General features: G+C 38.0%; 1 protein-coding gene across 2 annotated transcripts; it reads right to left on the bottom strand.

Moving 5' to 3' along the window:
* Window positions 1-3,277: 3,277 nt before the first annotated feature.
* si:ch211-278j3.3 (E3 ubiquitin-protein ligase RNF19B) lies at window positions 3,278-20,449 on the bottom strand. Of its 2 annotated transcripts, none has more exons than XM_056264478.1 (10): window positions 20,192-20,449; window positions 16,978-17,375; window positions 15,945-16,390; window positions 13,683-13,885; window positions 13,452-13,599; window positions 8,903-9,065; window positions 8,148-8,262; window positions 5,908-6,039; window positions 4,525-4,789; window positions 3,278-3,722 (listed from the first exon to the last, which is right to left on the bottom strand). In XM_056264478.1, exons 2-10 carry the CDS (start codon window positions 17,134-17,136, stop codon window positions 3,527-3,529), a joined length of 1,827 nt encoding a protein of 608 aa, XP_056120453.1. In that variant the 5' UTR covers window positions 17,137-17,375; window positions 20,192-20,449; the 3' UTR covers window positions 3,278-3,526. The 2 variants fall into 2 exon arrangements, with proteins under 2 accessions (XP_056120453.1, XP_056120454.1); XM_056264479.1 differs by having other exon boundaries at window positions 4,525-4,768.
* Window positions 20,450-20,789: the final 340 nt, after the last annotated feature.

Below are 20,789 nucleotides of genomic sequence, written 5' to 3'. Positions count from 1 at the left end.
CTCGCAAGCGTCTCTTCAGCCCGAGGCATTGTCACATAACCATGATTTCTAATACCCATAACATTGCTGTAATTTGATGTCTGAGGATTAAAAACTTGAAATGAAACCTGTTTCTTCCACGACTTTGACACCTCAGTGTGGAGATCGGGAAAAAACAGCAAACCCCGGCGAGGAGGCTGTGATCTAGATGGTAGAAATCTTTCATCTAGTAAACTCTTGTTTTCATATTGTTCCTCGGCTGGCCAGTCAATATTTAATCTGGCAACAGCGCGAGTCACAACCTCCATAAGCTCCAGATCAACATCAGGGGTATGAGCTGGCGAACTCTCATAATCCCCTGCATCAATGCTGACGACATCCAATTCCTCAGAACTGGATAGTCGCAGCATTGGTGCCTCATCTCGGGGAGAAGAAACCGCAATGCGTGCTTCTCCCTGAGACAAGGCACTGGATCTGGCAGGTGAAGGCTGAGATAGGGCTGGGCCCATCTCAAACCCCGCTGTCAGATCCATTTGCGAACCCCAAGATTTGCGTCGCCGCTGTGCCTCGGCAGCAGCGGGACCTACACCCTGGGGAGCGCGCACCGAGCCGTCCTCCTGGAAGAACGCTCGGCGAGAGCAGAGAGTCCTCACGGACAGCTTCTCGCAATGCTCACAGTCAGCTCCCTCGAGAACTGACTGGGCATGCTCCACTCCCAAACAAACAACACAAAGCTGATGTGTGTCCCCACCCGTGATGAAACGAGGGAAAGGAACAACACATCGCTTAAAATCTTGCTTGTTGGCCATAATATATATATATATATATATATATATATATAGAGAGAGAGAGAGAGAGAGAGAGAGATTGTGCTTGCAGTGACAGACAGCTTTATAGTTTCCTGGTCGGTGCCCACACGTGCTTCCCACATGTGCTTCACGACGCAATCACGCAGGGGCGTTCCCACAGCGTCTCAACGCAGCTCGAGTTCCCCTGAAAGGGAACTGGATATTTGTAAATAGGCTATATGATTATAATAATAATGCATTTTATTTCTAACGTGCTTTTCTTAGACTCAAAGCGCTACAATATACAAAAAGAGAATGACAACAATAAGATACAATAAGACAAACACATTCAGTTGCAATAAGCAGCTCTAAAAAGGTGTCTTTAAAGAGTTCTTAAAACAGTCCAATGTTGGAGAGTCTCTAGTTCCCGATGGTAGAGCATTCCATAGACGTGGTGCTGAGACCGAAAATGCTCGACCACCCATTGACTTTAATTTATATCGAGGCTGCTTAATGATTTATGATTTAACAATTTCAATAATAATTCTCCTACAAATTTTGAGAATAATTTTGTTTAGATAACATATTTTGTGTTTATTCTTCCTATACTTCCCCATAATAGCAAATATTTTATTTAAAATATAAGTATAAATATATATTTAAGTTTTTTCCCCGTCAACCCTGTGATTAACCGCTTCATAATTCACATTAACATGATGTATAATTTAAAAATATATAAAGAGCATTTTGTGCAATGGAAAGGTTCCATGCATGTTAAATGTTCTTCATGGAACCATTAGAACACAAGAGTGTTGTTGAGCAAGGAACATAAGGCCCAGGTAGCTTTGACAATATCCATTCAGCTAGTTTAGCCTACTTTAAGTGCACAAACTTGGTCACATAATTGAAAATAAAAAAGTGAAAAACAACCCGAATTTACAATGGGTAAACAGCGTAGCCTACTACATTTTTCGTAATATATATATATATATACATTTTTTTAAAATATATTTTTATGTTGCTACTGTAGTAGGCTACTGTTCAGGGATGCGTTTCCCGAAAGCATCGTTAGCCATATGGTCGCAAGTTCCGTCGTTACCAATAGAGTTCAATGGAAATTGCGACCAACTTGCGACCATAGTTGGCTAACGATGCTTTCGGGAAACGCAACCCTGGCCTGCGTTTCTAGATAACGATGGATCTTAGCATTTACGAGCATTTTCTACGAGCAACTTTACTAACTTCTAGGCTTACGATGCTTTAGGGAAACGCAGCCCTGTTCAATTCAATGGACAATAGAAATATTAGAAAGTTACCAAAAACAGAGCATCTTCATATTATGTCATTGGACCAAAATGAGGGTTAGGTTTAGTTCGTTAGAAAGATAACCACCTTTTTTTTAGAGATAAACAAAGACTGAGATGCATGTCTGTAGGCATACTGCTTGGATGCAGCAGGTATCATCGATCTAGTCGTCTTTTTTTTTAGAGCTCTAGCGCCCTCTGTCTGTGCCTAATAAAATACTGACAAAAACAGTTGAAATAGAGTCTACCACCTACAACATAAAATAACATCCGATTAATGAAAAAATATAGAAAAACAAGAATAAAAACACGACACCATTCAATACAAATCTTTTTACTGACATACTGTTCCATTCATTGTTCCCAATCTGCAGTGCAGCTATAAAGGTTTAGGAAACTCCTGGAGGCATGGGCTATCCACTGCTCGTTTTTGAATTGGACAGAGGGTAAAAGTTTGAGTTAGAGGCCTGATCTAGCAGTTGCTTCAATGCAAAGTGTCAAAAATAACAGTAAAGAAAATCTAGACATTATGCAACTGTTGGCTCTGGGGTACCAGTACAATGTAGCCTATTACTTAGCAAGCTGAAACGGTCAATGCAGATGATTGAGAAAAGATGCTCTCTTTAGTAAATGGGCTATTCAAACCTGATTCATTAAGTACTCAATAACAGCAGAGGAAAAAAACAAAACAAATGCCTTTACTGCAGAAATAAAACTGAAAAGTGAAGAGAGAAAAACAAGGTCATCAGTTTTTTATAGCAGCACTCATAGTCCATGATGTTTACATTCCATAAGATCACCAGTTTTGACCCAAGATTTTCATAATGGAAACAGCATTACGCTGAGGGCTAATTCTAGACCTAAATCCCACAGATTTTGCTGCTCCTTCATGAAAATGCAAAAAAGGAAATTGCATTATTTTAAATGAATGAATACCAGGAGGGAAAAGCCCTTAGCATTAGCCCGCAGCACGCTTATCTTCAGCCTGCATTTCACCATCTTGCTGTAACGTATACTCACAGGGCATGTCAGGCTGGCAACTGTGGCAGAAATAACCATGCTATTAATCCGTAGCTTATTACCGTTTCTTTTTCTCTCCACGGAGGAGCCAGGGGACATGAACCATATGGTCATTAGATAAAGGGTATAGCTAAAAAGGAAAGCTAATCGAATAAATTAAACAGACCAGCATCCAAATCGGCAATGTTTTCTATATAACAGTATAAAATTGGTTAGCACTCCTCATACTTGTTGACAAACATGCGCTTGGTCATTTGAGTTTATATGATCATCTTTAATCCCCACCGTGGCATTTTAGCAGCTGCCCTGGATGCTTTTCTCCATCTCTCTCTTTTCTTTCACGCTCGCCGACTCTCTGCATTTGCAGGCAGAGGCTGGAAGCTCCTGGTGGGAGTGTAGGTGAGTCGTGGAAGCCAGTGGTTTTCCAGGAGTCGCTCAGACGCTGTCTATCTCAGGAACTGGTACGGGGTCGGTGCTCCCAGGCTGTTGAGAGGCACACAGAGGTTCACAGGGCTGGCTGAGAGATTCTGCCGACAGGCTCTTGCTAGACAGAATACTGCTGAGACTCGGCTTCCGGCCGCCCCGTGGCTGGGCCTCAATCTCCACACGGACCTCAATATTGGTCCCTTCCCTGTGGTAAACAACAAAAAACTGTTTTAGGAAACAGGAGTCAATGATGTGATGCTTATTTATTTTTATTCCATCTAATAATTTATACAAAAATATCTTTTTTTCCAAAAAGTAAAATCTGGCATAAAATGGTTAAAATAGACCTCTTCTATGATGATCATCTTTTTAATCTCTAAATTAAAAATCATTTTGATATAATTTTGAGGGGGTATATTGTCAAAAATGTCAGAGTAATACAAAAACGTTCTGTTCAGCAAAGAATCCTAGAAAAAGAAAACGAGAGAAAAAAAAAAAACTATCACGGTTTCCACAAAAATATTAAGCAGCATTTTCAAAATTATTAATAATCAGAACTGTTTCTTTTTTTTTTTCCGATTTCTGAAGGATCATGTGACTGTAATGATGCTGAAAATTCAGCTTTGTCATCACAGGAATAAATTACATTTTAAAATATATTAAAATGGAAAACTCTCATATTTCATTAAAAAGATTTTCATTTGTGTTCCGGAGGTAAACGAAAATCTCATGGGTTTGGAACGACATGGCGGTTAGTAATTAATGACAGAATTTCCATTTTTGGGTGAACTAACCATTTAAATTGTAATAATATTTCACAATATTACTGTTTATATTGTATCTTTAATCAAAATAAATGCTGTCTTGGTGAGCATAAGAGAGTTATTTCAAAATCTTTAACTTTTAAACAGTAGCGTATATGTTTTAACAATCTTGCTTACTTCTTCTTCTTAATATTTGAAAAATGATTGCCTGCAAAATCAAGCCATTTCATGACATTTGCTGACCTCAGAGCAAATGTTTGTGTGCTGCTGAAGGCACACTCCTCAGCTACATCCACATCGTCTGACTGAACAACCTGCTCAGTGCTGTCATTATGTCCATCATTAGGGAGCTCAACGGAGCCCTTTGCTCCAGGCTGGACCACACTGGTGCTGGGAAGCGACATCACTTCCTCCACATTCACACTCACTTCCTGTACGCTTCCCTCAGTTAGAGCGGGGTTAGGCTGGCCAGTCCAATGATCACTGACTACATGAGAAAATAGAAGATCTTCAAGAGAAGTTTAAATGTCATCAGATCAGGCCAAACTGAGAACTTAATATTGCAATACAAATCTTTCTGCACTAGAGTTACAATGTTTGCATAATCAAATACAAACTCATACAGAAAGATAATCAATTTATAATAAAACAGGATCATGTTCAAGCAAACAGAGTCGTGGGTAATGTACAGTATAGTGCTGGGTAAGCAATTTTTTAACTTGCTTTCCAAGCTAAAACAATATTTATAATCTCTTTCAAAATAGTAGTTAGCTATACAAATGAACAAGTAGCTAATTAACATGAACAGATACTTTAATTAGCCACATTAAAATTTCAACAAAAAGTAGCAAACTACAGTGAATCTCTTTAAGGTGGTTAAACTTACAGCAAAGATACTCTTAAAAGTAGTCAAAAGTAAAAGTATCTAACTACATTGAACCCATCTATCAAGGAACGTTCTCAGTTTTTTTTGCTAATGTTCTGGTAAGGTTTTCTCAAAGTTATAAAGAAAAGTTTTCAATTTACGTTTATAGAATGTTCGCTCAAAGTTATCTGGTCATAACATGTTCTCAAAATGTTTGTGGAACAATTTTTTTCTGAAACATTTTAGTTGGTCTACCATTTTTTAAATGTTACTAGTTTCAAAATGTTTAGAGAACATTCAAAAGTAACGCTCCCATAATGTTTGCAAAATTATAAAATGGAAACGATTTTAAAACATTTAAAAAACTGGACCTGTTGAACGTTCAGAAAATTATGTTTTCAGAACTGGGAATGTTAGCAAAACATTCTTAGAACATAGTAGTTAAAGTACTCTTTAAAAAAAATGTTAGCTTCACTATGAGCTACAGTATTAGCAACAAAATAGCTACAGTAACTTCACTAAAGCTATGTAGAAGCAGAACTATCTTGCTCTATTATCTAATATCTGTATTATATGATCCCCATTATTGTATCAGCCATATAGCCATTATCTAGCACAAAAAAACGACAAGAATCTCTGCTAAATTGACATCAATTTCAACTAATACTGCAAAAAATCTGATTTTTCTTTTGATTTAAACATCAAGAGCAATTATTTAATTTAGAAAGCAGCTCAACTTTTAATTTGTTAACTGAACTTACAATTGGCCAGATCTTCCAGCTGTATGTTCCGTACTTCAGGAGGTTCAGTTTGTGGCCTGCACCAGCCGTTACGGCACAACGACATGGGCACGACCCCGTAGACATACGTCAACATAAGAGGCACCCCTACACCTTGAAACACAGAAGATTTACTAATTTAGAAATAATTAGGAAGTTGTTCCAAAAGAGTATTACATTGTAAAAAAATATATGATCAATAAGTTACGACAACATGTTTTTACATTGCTTTAACTCATCAAAATAAGTTAAGCAATTTTCAACTTTTTTTTAAGATATAACTCATTTAAAAAAAAATCTGTTTAAGTAATTTAAGTTGAATTGATACCTACAAATTTAAGGCAGCAACTTTTTCCTTACAGTGTATTATATTAATTATTAAAAAAAGTTGTATAAGTGTACAAGTCCCTACTGTATATTATGCAAACGAATACATCAAATCACAGACATATTTACCTCAAAAGTGAACTTATTTTCAGATGAATCTGAAGGAAAAGGGCAGTAATTCACATGGCAGCGTAAATACACAGAGGCATAATGCTAGCAGCAAAGACAAGGACAACACGCAATAAAGAAGACAAAAGGCCATGATCCTCCTGGTTCTGGATGAGAACAGTGTGGCATTGTTGATGAGGACATTGTAGGGGACAAGGCCCCTCTGTGGCTCTCCTGAGGAGAGGTCAGAGCCGCAGAACAGACAGGGCTATTCACAGGGGCGAATGAGAGGGAACACAAGCTTTGGGTTTGCGAGGAGAGCACCGAGTAGTGAATGTGCTGCGCTCAGGTCTTCACGCTATGCCATGGAGATCGCTCTGACATTTTAGTCACAGCCGGCTGCTGTAATCTTCCAACTCTCACAGGAGTGCCAAAGCAGAAGATAGATGAGTCATCAGAGATGACCTGTGTGTGTGTGAATGAAACAGCTGCATGCACATATGTAGGCTAAAATGTGTGCAAAATGGATGTTTAAGGATTAGTTCACCCCAAAAAACCCCGAAAAAGGTTATTTACTCTGAAGTCATTCCAAAGCCATATGATATTCTTTCTTTTGTATAACACGAAATGAGAAATCTTTATTAATGTGCCAGCTGCTCTTTTCCATACAATTACGATTGAGACTGGAGCATTTAAGCTTCATAGCAGATGCAAAAGCACCATAAAAATATCAATAAATCACCATAAAAGAAGTCTTCCAGAGGCGTGCAATAGCTTTGCTTGATGAACAGATTGATGCGCAAGTTGTCATTCACCCAAATCAACTGATTACTGAAAAGATCTGGTTCAAAATAACTTTTCACAAAGTTAAGGTAAATTATGGCTTCAATTTCAGTCCGTTTTTTGCATTTCAAAGAGTGGCCGGAATATTCTTCAAATCCACAGAAGAAAGTCGTACAGGTTTGGAATGACATGAAGGTGAGTAAATGATTGTTTTCATTTCTACCTTTTTCATTCAAGGTCTCAGCAGACTTGTGTCTTAAATAGCTTCATTTGTCTGAACGCCAGAAGAATCAATACAAAGAAATAACACTTAAGTCAGCACCTTTACATTGCCACCAATACGACCACTAAAGTGCTCCTTGACTTCTTAATACACCCATTTCTTATATTCACATTCAAAAACATAAAAAAGACAAACACTACTGTTTAAAAGTTCGGGGTCAGTAAGATTGTTTTAATGTTTTGGAAAGAAGTCTCTTATGCTCACCAAGGCTGCATTTATTTGATCACGAATACAGTAAAAGTGAAACATCATTACAATTTAAAATGTTTTCTATTTTCATATATTTTAAAATGTAATTTATTCCTGTGATCAAAGCTGAATTTTCAGCATCATTACTCATGATGTCACATGATCCTTCAGAAATCAATCTAATATGCTGATTTGGTGCTCAAGAAACATTTCTGATTATTCTCAATGTTGAAACCAGTTGTGCTGTTTAACATTGTTGTGGAAACTATGATTTATTCAGGATTCTTTGATGAATAGAAAGTTCAACAGAACATCATTTATTTGAAATATAAATCTTACATTATAAATGTCTTTACTGTCACTTTTGATCAATTTAATGCATCCTTGCTGAATAAAAGTATTATTTTCATTAATTTTTTTTTACTGGCCCCACACTTTAGAACAGTAATGTCTATAATATAAAACACAACATATTAGATAAAATGACCTCTCAAATATATTAGTAGCCAAAGTGGATGGATGAGTTTCTTACCGACAGTAATGGCCGCTATGACTGGAGACACAAAAACAGACATCATGACCCCACTGGCCACTGTCAGATAATGCTTACTTCCTGAGATACTGTTTTTCTTACAGCGACCATGGACCTGAAAGGCAAGCAAACAGATACAGAAACGGAAATGAAACGGAAATCGTGATCACCCTTTCTTTTTTGTGACATACTATATATATAAGTGAAACGGCTTCTCATGCGGGGCTTGATTTTGTTTATTGATGTTGTGGTTTGCTAATTAATGTTTTTGATTAAAGTTTACAAGGGCACTAGGACTTTTTTTTTGGTAAATCATTTATAACATACACTGCAGGGTTTTTAAGAGACTAAAAATTAATCATCACATACAAAGGAAATAATCAAATGAGTGTTTTCTGATTAATCTGATTACTCTAAAAATATCCTGCTGTTTTTTTTGTCATGGGGTCCCAAAGAGCAAAATTGACTCTATAAATAAATGGCACAGTGAAGCACTCTCTACTTTCTTTGCAAACATTTTCTATATATCACATTCACCTGCTGTGTGAAGGGGTCTGGTGGATCTACATACATTTACATATATGCATTCGGCAGCACTTTTCTCATGATGAGCATACAGCCAGGGGCATGACCTTGTCTTTTTATCATCCTAGAGCTATTAAACGGTCACTGGATGCATTTCTCAACAGAGAGGACAGACATACAGTAGCAGCTCACTTTGATTTAAATAATGCAGCACATTTTTCAGTCTTTACCTTGCGGCCCATATAAATCGGGATGCCCACAATGATGACCGGTATCGCAATGCCTGCTATGAGTGAGATCACCACCGGAGCCCCGAGCAGCATGCCGACCTGCCACAAAACCTTTCGGGTCTGTGACCACGGCTTCTTTCCCCAGAAAGTGCAGCCTGAGGGACTGTAAGGGAAAAAAAAGACATTTATTTTTAATGTCATGTACATTCTCACACACTGTGGCATGTACATGACATGGGGTTAAAGATAAGACACACACACACACACACACACAGTCTCATTGGATCAATATTTTATGATCTCATCCTCGATTAGCCTCATGCACTGCCTGGGTGAATTACAATCCTCTATGGTCAGTGTCACTTCCTGTTTTGTACTGTGTGGCAAAGTGTTACAAGGTTCAAGCTTAAAAGTGAATTTGAAGTAAATATTTGAAGACAACACTTTATTATTGATGAATGTTGATCAACCACCCAATAGGCAAGTTTTCATCCAAGGATTTTTTGTTGTTGTTGTTGTTTTTGCAGAAAACGGTTAAGCACATCAAAATGTTTACCGATTTAGCTAAAAGAAATGTGAATTATTGATTAAATTTCCATACTATCTTTTTTCGTAACTTCTGTCAATATTTCAAATATCGCAAAAACACTTTGGGCCCTATTTTAACGATCTAAGCGCATGGTCTAAAGCGCAAGGTTCAAGTGCACTTTGTCTTAGGGCGTATCCGAATCCACTTTTGCTAGTTTAACGATGGGAAAAATGGTCGGCGCGCCTGACGCATGGTCTTAAAGGGTTGTCCCTATAGGCTCAAACTACAAATGCACCCTTTAAATACGGTAACAAAAAAAACACTGCGTCATTGACTGCGCAATCTATTTCAGTCGCCTCAAAATGGGCGCAAATGGATTTGCTATTTAAACAACGTGGCGCAGGACGTGAAAAATGATAACTGCGTCAGGCTGAAACTAGCAATAAACACTTGTGTCGCGCCCGTATGATAGGGCCCTTTATGTCTACAAAAAGGTTTTCTACCTTTTTCAAAAATTAACACAAATAAATGTGGTGTCACATGACAGGATTAAACATGCATCTGTATGTTGCTCCCATTAAAATAATAGTTCACCCAAAAATGAAAATTATATCATCAAGTTTCATACTCACCCTCAAGTTTCTTTCTTCTGTTGAACACAAAAGAAGATATTTTGAAGATTGTCGGTAACCAAACAGTTGATGGGCCCTGGGTCTGTTTGGTTACTTTTAAAGTTACATTCTTTAAAATATCTTCTTTTGTGTTCAGCAGAAGAAAGAAACTCATACAGGTTTGGAAAAACTTGAGGGTAAGTAAATGATGACAGAATTACATTTTTTTTTGGTAAACTATCCCTTTAAACCGCCAAATCTCTGTGATGTTCAAGGGTGTGTTACATCTAAATACATACACAATTTTTCACTCTACCTGTCTTGTCTTAAATGGCTAGTTTAGAATTATGATGAAAATGATGCATTCTGTCATTTAATAAAAATCTTTCTCCGGCCAGCTGGAGCCTAGCAGAATGGGGTGTTCATTAAATTAAGAAACCTGCTTCTGGCAAATCATGGGGGTTGGGTTGCATGGAAAGGGAAATATGAACCGAGATTTGTACTGATTAATTGACAAGCGTTGGTGCTGGCCAACATCCAAGAACGGAAAAATCTATTCGAAATCAGCTTTGGTGCAGCGATAGCTTACTGAAACTGGAAGCAAAGTCGCTATCTGAAAGATCAGACCTCTAAAATGCCTCAGCTTCTGTGAGACTTGTTGATTAAGAGTAATTAAGCAAATCTGATAATCTGCAACATTCATGAAGTCGGCTACAAAAGCAACTCGCAAACTCAGTATTCCAGGGCCAGAAAAACATATTTGACATTCTTGTGCAGCAGAATTACCCCTGTTTAGCTTGGACCGAATGTGTCAGAGAGTAGCTTAATAACAGATCACAAACTCTGGTGACTGCTTGTGATGAATGTGGGCTATGTGCTTGCAGGCAAATGTCCTATATTTGGTTGTGAAAGCTCTGCACACTGGATGAATATTCTGTAAATGTTAATTACAAAGTGTACAGTAGCCAACAGGAACTTAATCAATTAATAAACGCAGGTTGATTTAAAAACTGTATGAGTTTCTCCTACCCACAACTACTACGGACCAAATTTTGCATTCAAAACTGCAGGCACATTCAGAAAATCACCCAAGGATTGTTTGTTTTTGAATTAACTCTAGTCACATGTATTTGTAACTGTTATCAACTGTATTCTTTTTTTTTTTCTTAAAGTGTGACCCAAAGCCCCTTAGGTCATCATCAGGTTACGGTCTCATTGGCTCTCCATGGGGTGTCATTGTCATTGTTTGTGGCACATTTGTTACCAGGTATAAAGGTCTGTTACACAGACAGAACTTTGGGTTAAGATTATTTGAAGGCAGACAAGCTAATATCGCTGCTGAAGAACTGTGCTACACTACTACTTTCAATAAATGATTCTCCACACAAGAACTCTGGTCAAACTTACTTATTTTATGTATTATTTAGAGAAATCAAATACATTGGCGAGCCACCCAAACAATCGCTCGGCCAAATATAGAGAAATCTTACACTGTGCTTATGGTTAATGTGAATTCCAAGGGTAGGACGTTTTATTTTAAATCAGTCTGCCGGGAAATAAAGTATTTAGAATGTACAGGGTGGATACAATGAGCATTTGAGAGGAAGAGTTTTCAATGTTAGAAGCATCAAATCTCCAGAACAGTTTGAGTCTGCAAGAAAATGAGATATTTATGATCAAAACTGTATATTCTCCACCTTTTTTTGTCTATGAAATATAATCTGTACCTTTTTTGTCTACGTTTTCAGTGTCTTCTGCACCATTACGTAAATTATTTTCTATATGACTGTTCACAGAGATTAGCAAACTATTATTTAAATTAAAAATATTTTTTGTGGCATGATTTACATTCAAGTTCGAAAGTTTAGGATAGGTACGATTTTTTGCATGTTTTTGAAAGAAGTGTCTTTTGCTCACCAAGGCATTTATTTGACCACAAATACAGAGACATTGTGAAATATTATTACAACTTAAAATAACTGTTTTCTATTTTAATATATCTTCATTTATTCATGTAATGGCAGCAGCCATTACTCCAGTACTATTCAGTGTCACATGATCCTTCAGAAATCTTTCTAATCATTAATACTGATTTGCTGCTCAGGAAATATTTCATATTATTAATTATCAATGTTAAAAACAGTTGTGCTGCTTACTACTTTGGTGGAAACCATGATACGTTTTTATTCAGGATTCTTTGATGCTCAAAACACAGCATTCATTTGAAATCTTTTATAACATTATACATGTCTTACTGTCTCTTTTGCTCAATTGAATGTGCCTGTCCTTAATAAAATAATATAAAATAATCTTTCTGACCTCAACCTTTTGAACTGTATTGTATTTCAGATAAATCCACCTTTAAAGGGATAGTTCGGCCAAAAATGATATTTAACCCATGCATTACTCACCCTCAAGCCGTTCGAGATGCATATGTCAATCTTGTTTCAGACGAACACATTTTCAGTTATTTTAGAAAATGTCTTAGACCCTTCAGTGGATATAATGTGAAGCAATGGGGTCCACCTCCTTCAAGTCCCAAAATGTGCATACATCCTTCACAAAAGTAATCCATCCGGCTCCAGGGGGATAAACGAAGGCCTTCTGAGGGTAATCCGTGCGGTTTTGTCGTAAAAATATACATATTTAAAACTTTATAAATGAAAATATCTGACTTCCGGCAACGATCGGCACGCGTTCACGGGTGATGGAAGTCGGCGTACGAGGTAGGACGAAGCGTAGGAACCGTCGTGACGTAGAACGAACGCGCCTGCGCAGCCAGAGAGCAGAGCGAAACAACGTCTACGTCACGACGGTTCCTACGCCACGTCCTACCCATAGGTCCTACCTCGTACGCCGACTTCCATCACCCGTGAACGCGCGTCGATCGTTGCCGGAAGTCAGATATTTTCATTTATAAAGTTTTAAATATGTATATTTTTACGACAAAACCGCACGGATTACCCTCAGAAGGCCTTCGTTTATCCCCCTGGAGCCGGATGGATTACTTTTGTGAAGGATGTATGCACATTTTGGGACTTGAAGGAGGTGGACCCCATTGCTTCACATTATATCCACTGAAGGGTCTAAGACATTTTCTAAAATAACTGAAAATGTGTTCGTCTGAAACAAGATTGACATATGCATCTCGAACGGCTTGAGGGTGAGTAATGCATGGGTTAAATATCATTTTTGGCCGAACTATCCCTTTAAAGTGCATAAAATCTAAACTGAGCCGAGGTTGGTTGCTTTACATGTCAATCAGATCTTCCTGTCTAAATGGGCAGTTCTTGTACAAAATAAGCTGCAATGTGGACGAGACCGTAGCTGTTAGCCATTAGTCAAAGATCTGGCTACGTGCGACAACTCTTACAGTAACTTGATGAGCGTGTGTTCTGTATGTGTGTACCTGAGGTAGTGCACATCAGTGATCTCCTGCATGCACAGCCAACAGAACTGACAAGCACACACTGTACAGTTCATTCTATTGCAGCTGCCATCATTCGTCTTCATGATGTAGGCCCCACACCGTGGACAGGGCTTGATCTCCTCTGCATCTTAAAGAGCGAGGGCAGAAACAAACATCTTAGCTGCGACCCCAAATGGATATTAGGTCAGTCCCTCAATATTCGCACCATACCGCCAGGTTCCTCGTTGAACACGTAGAGTGTGGAAACATCATTGCCTCCTGACGTGTGGCGAGCGCGCTGACGTCTGGCTTGGTCGCAAGTCTGGTCTGGGTGCCACAGCTGACGGCAGTGGTAGCAAAACTCGGTTTCACAGCCTTCCCGACCACAGCTTAGCTTGGGACACTCCGCACAGCCGTAAGCTATCACTGCATAGCTAATGAATGATAAAACATATGGATTAAGTCAATTATATTTCAAATTTAAACAACAACATGCAGCTAGTTAACGTGTGTTAATCAATATTTTAAACACACATCATTTGATATGTGAACATAAGCCACCATCTAGCAGACGGTGGTGGTTACAGCTAACATCATTGTTTTTTGTGCTTCAGTCACAGTAGTAAAGAGAGAGGATGCTCTCGGTCCCATGTGGAGTGACTGCAGGCGATACCTAATACTGTCTTGTTGACAAGAAATGCCAAACAGCCATGGGTTCCCATCACTACCCCGATCCGGTTACCTTTACGAAACCTAAAGCTGGCCTCCAGAACTATACATAATGTACCACAGAGGAGAACATGCTTCACTCTGCACTGCAGCGTGCGTGACATAATGATCTGCCACTGTACACTTGCTCATTGAAAATCCAGGTAAAACCCACTTCACATGGGGGAAGTCGGGTGATCAGCAGGACTACAAGCTGGTGTGACTGAGGATGACCTAGTAGACCATTTCAGTCAAGCTGGTTAGAGTCGATAGACCACCTTGGCTAAACTGGTGGAGAAGCCATGGTCTAACTAACTCCCAACAACAAGCCAAAAAAACAGTTTGACCACATTTTAAAATGATTGAATTTTATTCAATATACAACTTCTCACAAGCAATTCCATTGAGTAATATTATGTGGTGCCTTTATGTCAGCAAGTTTGTTTTATGAAACACAATCTAACTTGTTGTGACTATACGGTGTAAAAGATTTAAGAGTGGATTCAGAGCGGATGCAGTATTGGTAACAGTTATTGGATGATCCGGTTTTTATGAGACAATATAATTTAATGACACTGCTAAATGTAATCTTCAGCGAATCTCAAAATGAATATCCATTTTTTATACTGTACATTATAATGTGGTGATGCGTAGATTCACTTCACTAGCTATAATATATTATTATATCATAGCTATTATTCAAATGTTATTTTTCAAATTTCTATTTTTTATATTACAAAATAAAAAATAATATAGAATTTAAAAAAAAAATCTATATTATTAGCCATAATGTGAAAACCAAATCTTCCGGTATCGGCCAGAATATTAATATTATAATCTCAAGTTAAATTTCTGCTTTATATTTAAAATCAAAGTTACAAACCGCCAAGCTAAAATCATTACACTTTTTTCTTTTTACCACTTTTAATAGAAATTATAGATTTTTTTAAAAGTGCAGCTAAAAACATCTTTTGTAGATATTATCGTGACAAGTTCAATAAAAGGAAATTATTACAGTAATATAATATGTCAACTTGTAATATTAAATCAAGGGTTGGAACAATATCCTTCAATAGAGAGCCTAAGTCCCTACCCTTCCGGTCGACCACCATGGGACCTTATTTCGGAAAAATATTGCATGGTAGTCAATGGTGAGAGACAACAAATATTTTGATCTCGTTTGAATTGTGCCCTGAATTACACATATGATGTTTGTCAATTTAAAAGATACATTTTAAAGTCAAGAAAGTCGCAGTTTGATGTAAAACTGTTGAGGTATAAGACTGTGAAAATACGTAATTAAAAAGACTACAAACCCCAAAGGCGCACATTTTCTCTCAATGACTGAAGCTAACTTTACTGAAGCTAACTTTACTGAAGCTAACTTTACTGAAGCTAACGTCTGTCATTTCGTCTATAGTCTTACGTTATAATCGTAACGTTACGCCGTCATGCCTGAGTGTTTTGTACCAGACTGCACACACACGAGCAGCGGATCTCGCTCGTTGTTTCGCTTCCCGGGAGATGTAGTTCATTGAGCGATTTTCACATAAAACTAAATGTCACTCTTCTGTTTTATGACAAACTGCGACTTTCTTGACTTTCAGAATTATCTTTTACATTGACAAACATCATATGTGTAATTCAGGGTACAGTTCAGACGGAATAAAAAGATAAGTTGTCTCTCGCCATTGACTACCATCCATGAGCCGGAAGCGGAGGGGCGGGACTTAGGCTCTCTATAATGGCACTCTTGCAGAGGATGGGACACATTTATGTGCTAACCTGCAGTCTGGGGCTGGGCACCAGCGCGTGTCCGGGTCAGCAGCCAGAAAGCGGCGCAGCTGAAACTCTTCGAAGCGCTCCAGCAGAGCACCGTCATCCAGGATGGCACGGACGTCGGGCAGAGCCAGCACTTCAGGGCACTGCGGGCAGGCGATACCCACGCGGCTCTCGGAGATCTCGATGCGTAGGTATTGGCGCAAACAGTCGGTGCAGGCACGGTGCTGGCAGGAGGACAGGCGAGGGAAGTGGCCGCGTGGTTGACTCAGGAGGCAGAGCGGGCACTCCACCAGGTGCTCGAGCAGCTGATCCTGACTGGAGGAGGACAAGGACAGTACACCCATTGAGCCACTGCTCCCACACTCCACACCTCCCTCGTCATCTTCCCCCTTCCCAGGGTCTCCTCCATCCCTGCCGCCCTCTAATCCGACATCACTGTGAGCCCGGTCCTGGGAGGAAACACAAAATGATTCAGGGCAGAAATTAAAGTTAGGACTTTTTCTGTCTAATGAAGAATAATTATATTAAATGAGAAAATGACACGGTCTAACAATTCTGTTTCTTGGCAAAAGGGCCAATGAGAAACTCATGTGAGACGTCATGCATCTAATTTCTCAGTGGGTGTGAGCCAAATGGCGTCCCAAATGTCCAACCTGGGAACAGTTTTACTTTCATTGTATTGAAAGAACAGCTTTCACGATTTGAGAACATTTCCTTTTGTGTTCCAAGAAGAAAAAGTCATGTGTTTGACTTTGATTGAACTAGTGAATTCTGCCACATCATTAAAGATTTTTTTTTTTTTTACAATAATTATGCTATTCAATAACTTTTTTTTCCCAAATCCACTTGGCTCGACAATCTGAGGGAGCATGTTTGATTGGGCATGATGCTTCTGAAAGGAACTGAGATGTTAAAGTGTCTACCAGGTAACATGAACCATTACAGCAACTGCTTACAGAATACAGAGATTAAATTGAAACGTGTTTAAGAGTTAAAGATGTAGCTAAAGAGAACAAATGTATAAATGTCATCTTACTTGTACCACATGTTCATGCTCATTGGGTGTGAGAGTGATGGCCACTTCCTCCTTGTTCAAAGTCCCGGCGGGCTTCTCAATCCTGGGATCAGATTTGGGCTTTCGGCTGAAGAAGCTGAGAAAACTAAGGGACTGTGACTGCTGCTTGGGTCTCTTCATTGTACAGAGCTGGACAGTCCAGCCAAAACAGCATGAGTGGATCAGGACCCTTTTGTTTGTCTGTCTCGGTTTGTTGCTTATGGTCTGACACTGAACATTGGCAAATAGACCATTGTGAGGAAGTAGAAAAATCGTCCACAACAGCGTTTCCTGATCAAGGTCATGCTTGTTTTCTTCTTACATTAAATGTTTTATGTTCCTTTAGTTATCCAAACGATTCACAAATGGTGGTTTCATAACTGAAAAACAAAACAAAATATATAAACAGCATCAGTGCTAGATTGTGAAGTAAGATTGTTGTGGAAAACATCTTTCAGCGCAGATCCATTACAAAGTTTGGGGTCGGAAAGGTGTTTTAACGTTTTTGAAAGAAGTCTCTTAACTGTTTTCTGTTTGAATTTTTTAATGTTTTAATATTTTTGTGGAAACTTTGATACATTTCAGGATTATTTAATGAATAGAAAGTTCAAAAGAACAGCACTTGAAATATATATCTTTGGTAATGTTTTGTGTCTTTAGTATCACTTTTTTGATCAATTTAATGTTTTCTTGCTGAATAAAAGTATTAATTAAAAAAAAAATCTTACTAATCCCAAACTTGCACATACAGTCATACACTTACATACACATCTTTGTAAACATATTTTTACCTTGAAAAATAATATATATATATATATATATTCAAGGTAAAAATATGTTTACAAAGATGTTTCCAAAGGCCCTGATTATTTCCTGGCTTGTAAACCTGGCTCCCACCTACAGTATATGCAAAGACAACTGCATAGTGCACACTTTCAGAGGTAGTTATTTTGTGTGACAAAGCTGGTGGAATGGAGAAGTCTGAGCTGTATTTTATCTTGATACATGATCATGTGAAATTAATCAACCAACTGACCAACAGTCAACATTGTAATGGAGAAGGAGATGCCAGACAGACGAAAAATAGTGAAAACTGACTTCTTTTTTCCCTGGAGGTTTTTTTTTTTTTTTACTTTTGTTAATTGTCAATTTACTCTCCTCCAAAAGTAACACTCATGTGGAGAGAGCCAGCCAGATATGAAGATGGACACTGATGCACCGGACTCCACATCAGATCATGTTCAAGCATTTCAAAATTAAACAGACATATCTGGCTTAAAAAACTGTTGTAGAAATGTTGTCTTGGCAACTAACTAAAATAAAATAAGTTGAATTTAAAGATTACTAAAACTAAATCTGAAATTAAAAAAATAAATTAAAAAACTAAACTAATGACAAAAGCACGTACTCAAAAAAATGACTAAAACATGAACTAAAATTAAAATAAACGCTAAAAATATATAAAATAATAGAATATTTTTATAAATATAAAAATAAAAAATAATTCAAAATACGAATAAATACTATAACAGTATACAAATAATACAAAAATAACACTCACTTTGACATATTGTTCATAGTTCTTTTGCTATATAAGAGAAAACAAACTGCTAAATGATTCAATATAAAACACTAAGATAAAAAATATATTCATGAGGATCAATCTATTTCAGATCTTTTCAGATAAACATTCTGATGTGGTAAATCTGATTAAATCGCAGATTAAATTAAGAGATATGGCCAATAAAGCTACTTAAAGAATTCGAATTTTATGGTCATTAGAAATAAAATGGTCAATCGAGAAAATCAATGTCTTGATTCAGGTCTTAATAGCAAAACAACTATATTTCTTTCACTTACCCTTTTTAAAACAATCTCAAGAAAATCATGGTTTTGTTAAATAGAGAAAAACATGAAATCTCATGGGCCACAAAAAAAAGAAAGAAAAAAAAAAGAGTCAAGATCTGCTAAAGATCAATATTTGGATCTGAGATAAGCAACATCAGCCCCTCTGGCAGCATTACGTAATTAACGTGAGGGTCTGTGTCTTGCCTTTGACTGCATGCATGCTCCATCACTCAACAGAACAGAAACCAATAAGGAGAATAGACCTATAATATCAAGGTCATTCAACACTCTGACAAGCAGGGTTTTAAAATGCACAAGATCGAGCTTGAAGCGTGAATAAAAAGGGTTATACAATTCTAATGGAGGGAATACATTAGCCTATGATAGATGAAATTATTACAAAGGTGCATTTAGACATTCTGCTTGACTTCTAAGAGACAAGCAACGTGGCTGATTTAATTGCATACCATTGATATCTTAAATAAATAATTTCCACCAATGCTATAATATGTCTCATGCATGCATAAAAATAAAAATAAAACTTTTATCATGCAGAATGCAGTGCCAGTGGGCCTCAATGATGAGACAAGCTCAAATGTGTTTTATAGCTTCTTTGGCCATAGAGCAAAATCCTGTGGCTGAGATCTTTGGATTGGCTTTGTTGTGTTTTCTTTCTCTCGGTTCCCTGGACTATTCCTGGACATGCACTCAACGGCTTTCTTGTTTAACCACATTAAGCAAAGTTGGGCAGCAACTTGGCAAACCCAAAATACCAAAAGCCGATGAAATGCTATCATAGCTCTGTTTACAATTAGGCCTATATCAGGATCTTTTGAAGAAGGAGGGGATCCCATTAATACCCTGACTAATAACTCCCTTCAGGAAAGCATCGTGGCAATGCCGTTTAGGGCGTTATATGAGGACACACCTCCACATTATAGTGCCAGGAGCACATCAGTGATCCGATATTTACACCAACTGTTACTTTAATGATACAGTAGCCTACGAATATTTATATTAGCCTACAATTCACGTACAGAATAACATGCACTTCAGAAGACCTCTCGATTGTGCAGAAATGGGGCTGTTTATCGTTGCTTTAAAATTCATTCACTGAAATTCATTGTCTACGAACAGAATTTGTAGGCTATTATTAATTAATAAGAAGGTCTGGCCAGGGCATCACAGCACTGCAGGGAGTGGCAAGGTTATTACGTATGACTGTTCACCCCTGCCAAATAATACACTTTTACGCGTAAATGCAGCGTATTATGCAGTAAAGCAGAAGACTAAATCACCTTCTGACCAAAAGATAGCGCACAATAAATGAATGAAATCAGCCTCTTACCTCCGCTCAGTGCGTTATCAGCTCAACAGCACCATCGGCTGGGTGCTTGGCTCCTCCCACAGAGCGGCTGAGGACGGCTCCTCCCACTGCTGTAAAACGTCGCCTGTTGGGTGTCTTTGAGCGTTTTTCTGGACCCTGTGGTCCGAGATTCGCCGCATGACGTTAGCGAGGAGATCCCCTTGAACCTCGAGGTTCCCTTTTCTCTGCACACCGGCGTCGCCTGCTGCTCGAGAGCTTGTAACGGCCTGCGGGAAAGATGCTGCGACTGCAGCGATCATCGGAATCAGTGCGATGACGTACAATCACTTACTTCATTCAATGACGAACCACATTTTAATGAAACAGTACCTGACAACAGCGATCTCTGCCTCTGAACACAACAAACGGCAATTTTTTTTTAATTTTTAATTAAAATTTTTAATTAAAAATTAAACAGTTTTAATTTTTATAAAAAAGCTATAAAAAGGCTTAATCTGTTGTCTGTTCAGTGAGCTAATTTAGCTAATTGTGCAAATAAAGAGTATGGTTGTCATTCTAAATTCAGTATTATGTAGGCTGTTCAGTAATTTAGCAAAATATGAAAATTGAGCACCACTGC

This window comes from Rhinichthys klamathensis, unplaced genomic scaffold (assembly GCF_029890125.1).
Source record: "Rhinichthys klamathensis goyatoka isolate OS25496 unplaced genomic scaffold, OSU_Roscu_1.1 h1tg000221l_1, whole genome shotgun sequence".
In the NCBI taxonomy this organism is placed as follows: Eukaryota; Metazoa; Chordata; class Actinopteri; order Cypriniformes; family Leuciscidae; genus Rhinichthys; species Rhinichthys klamathensis.
Note: the sequence above shows the minus strand (reverse complement) of the source record. Positions and strands in the feature narration are given on the sequence as shown.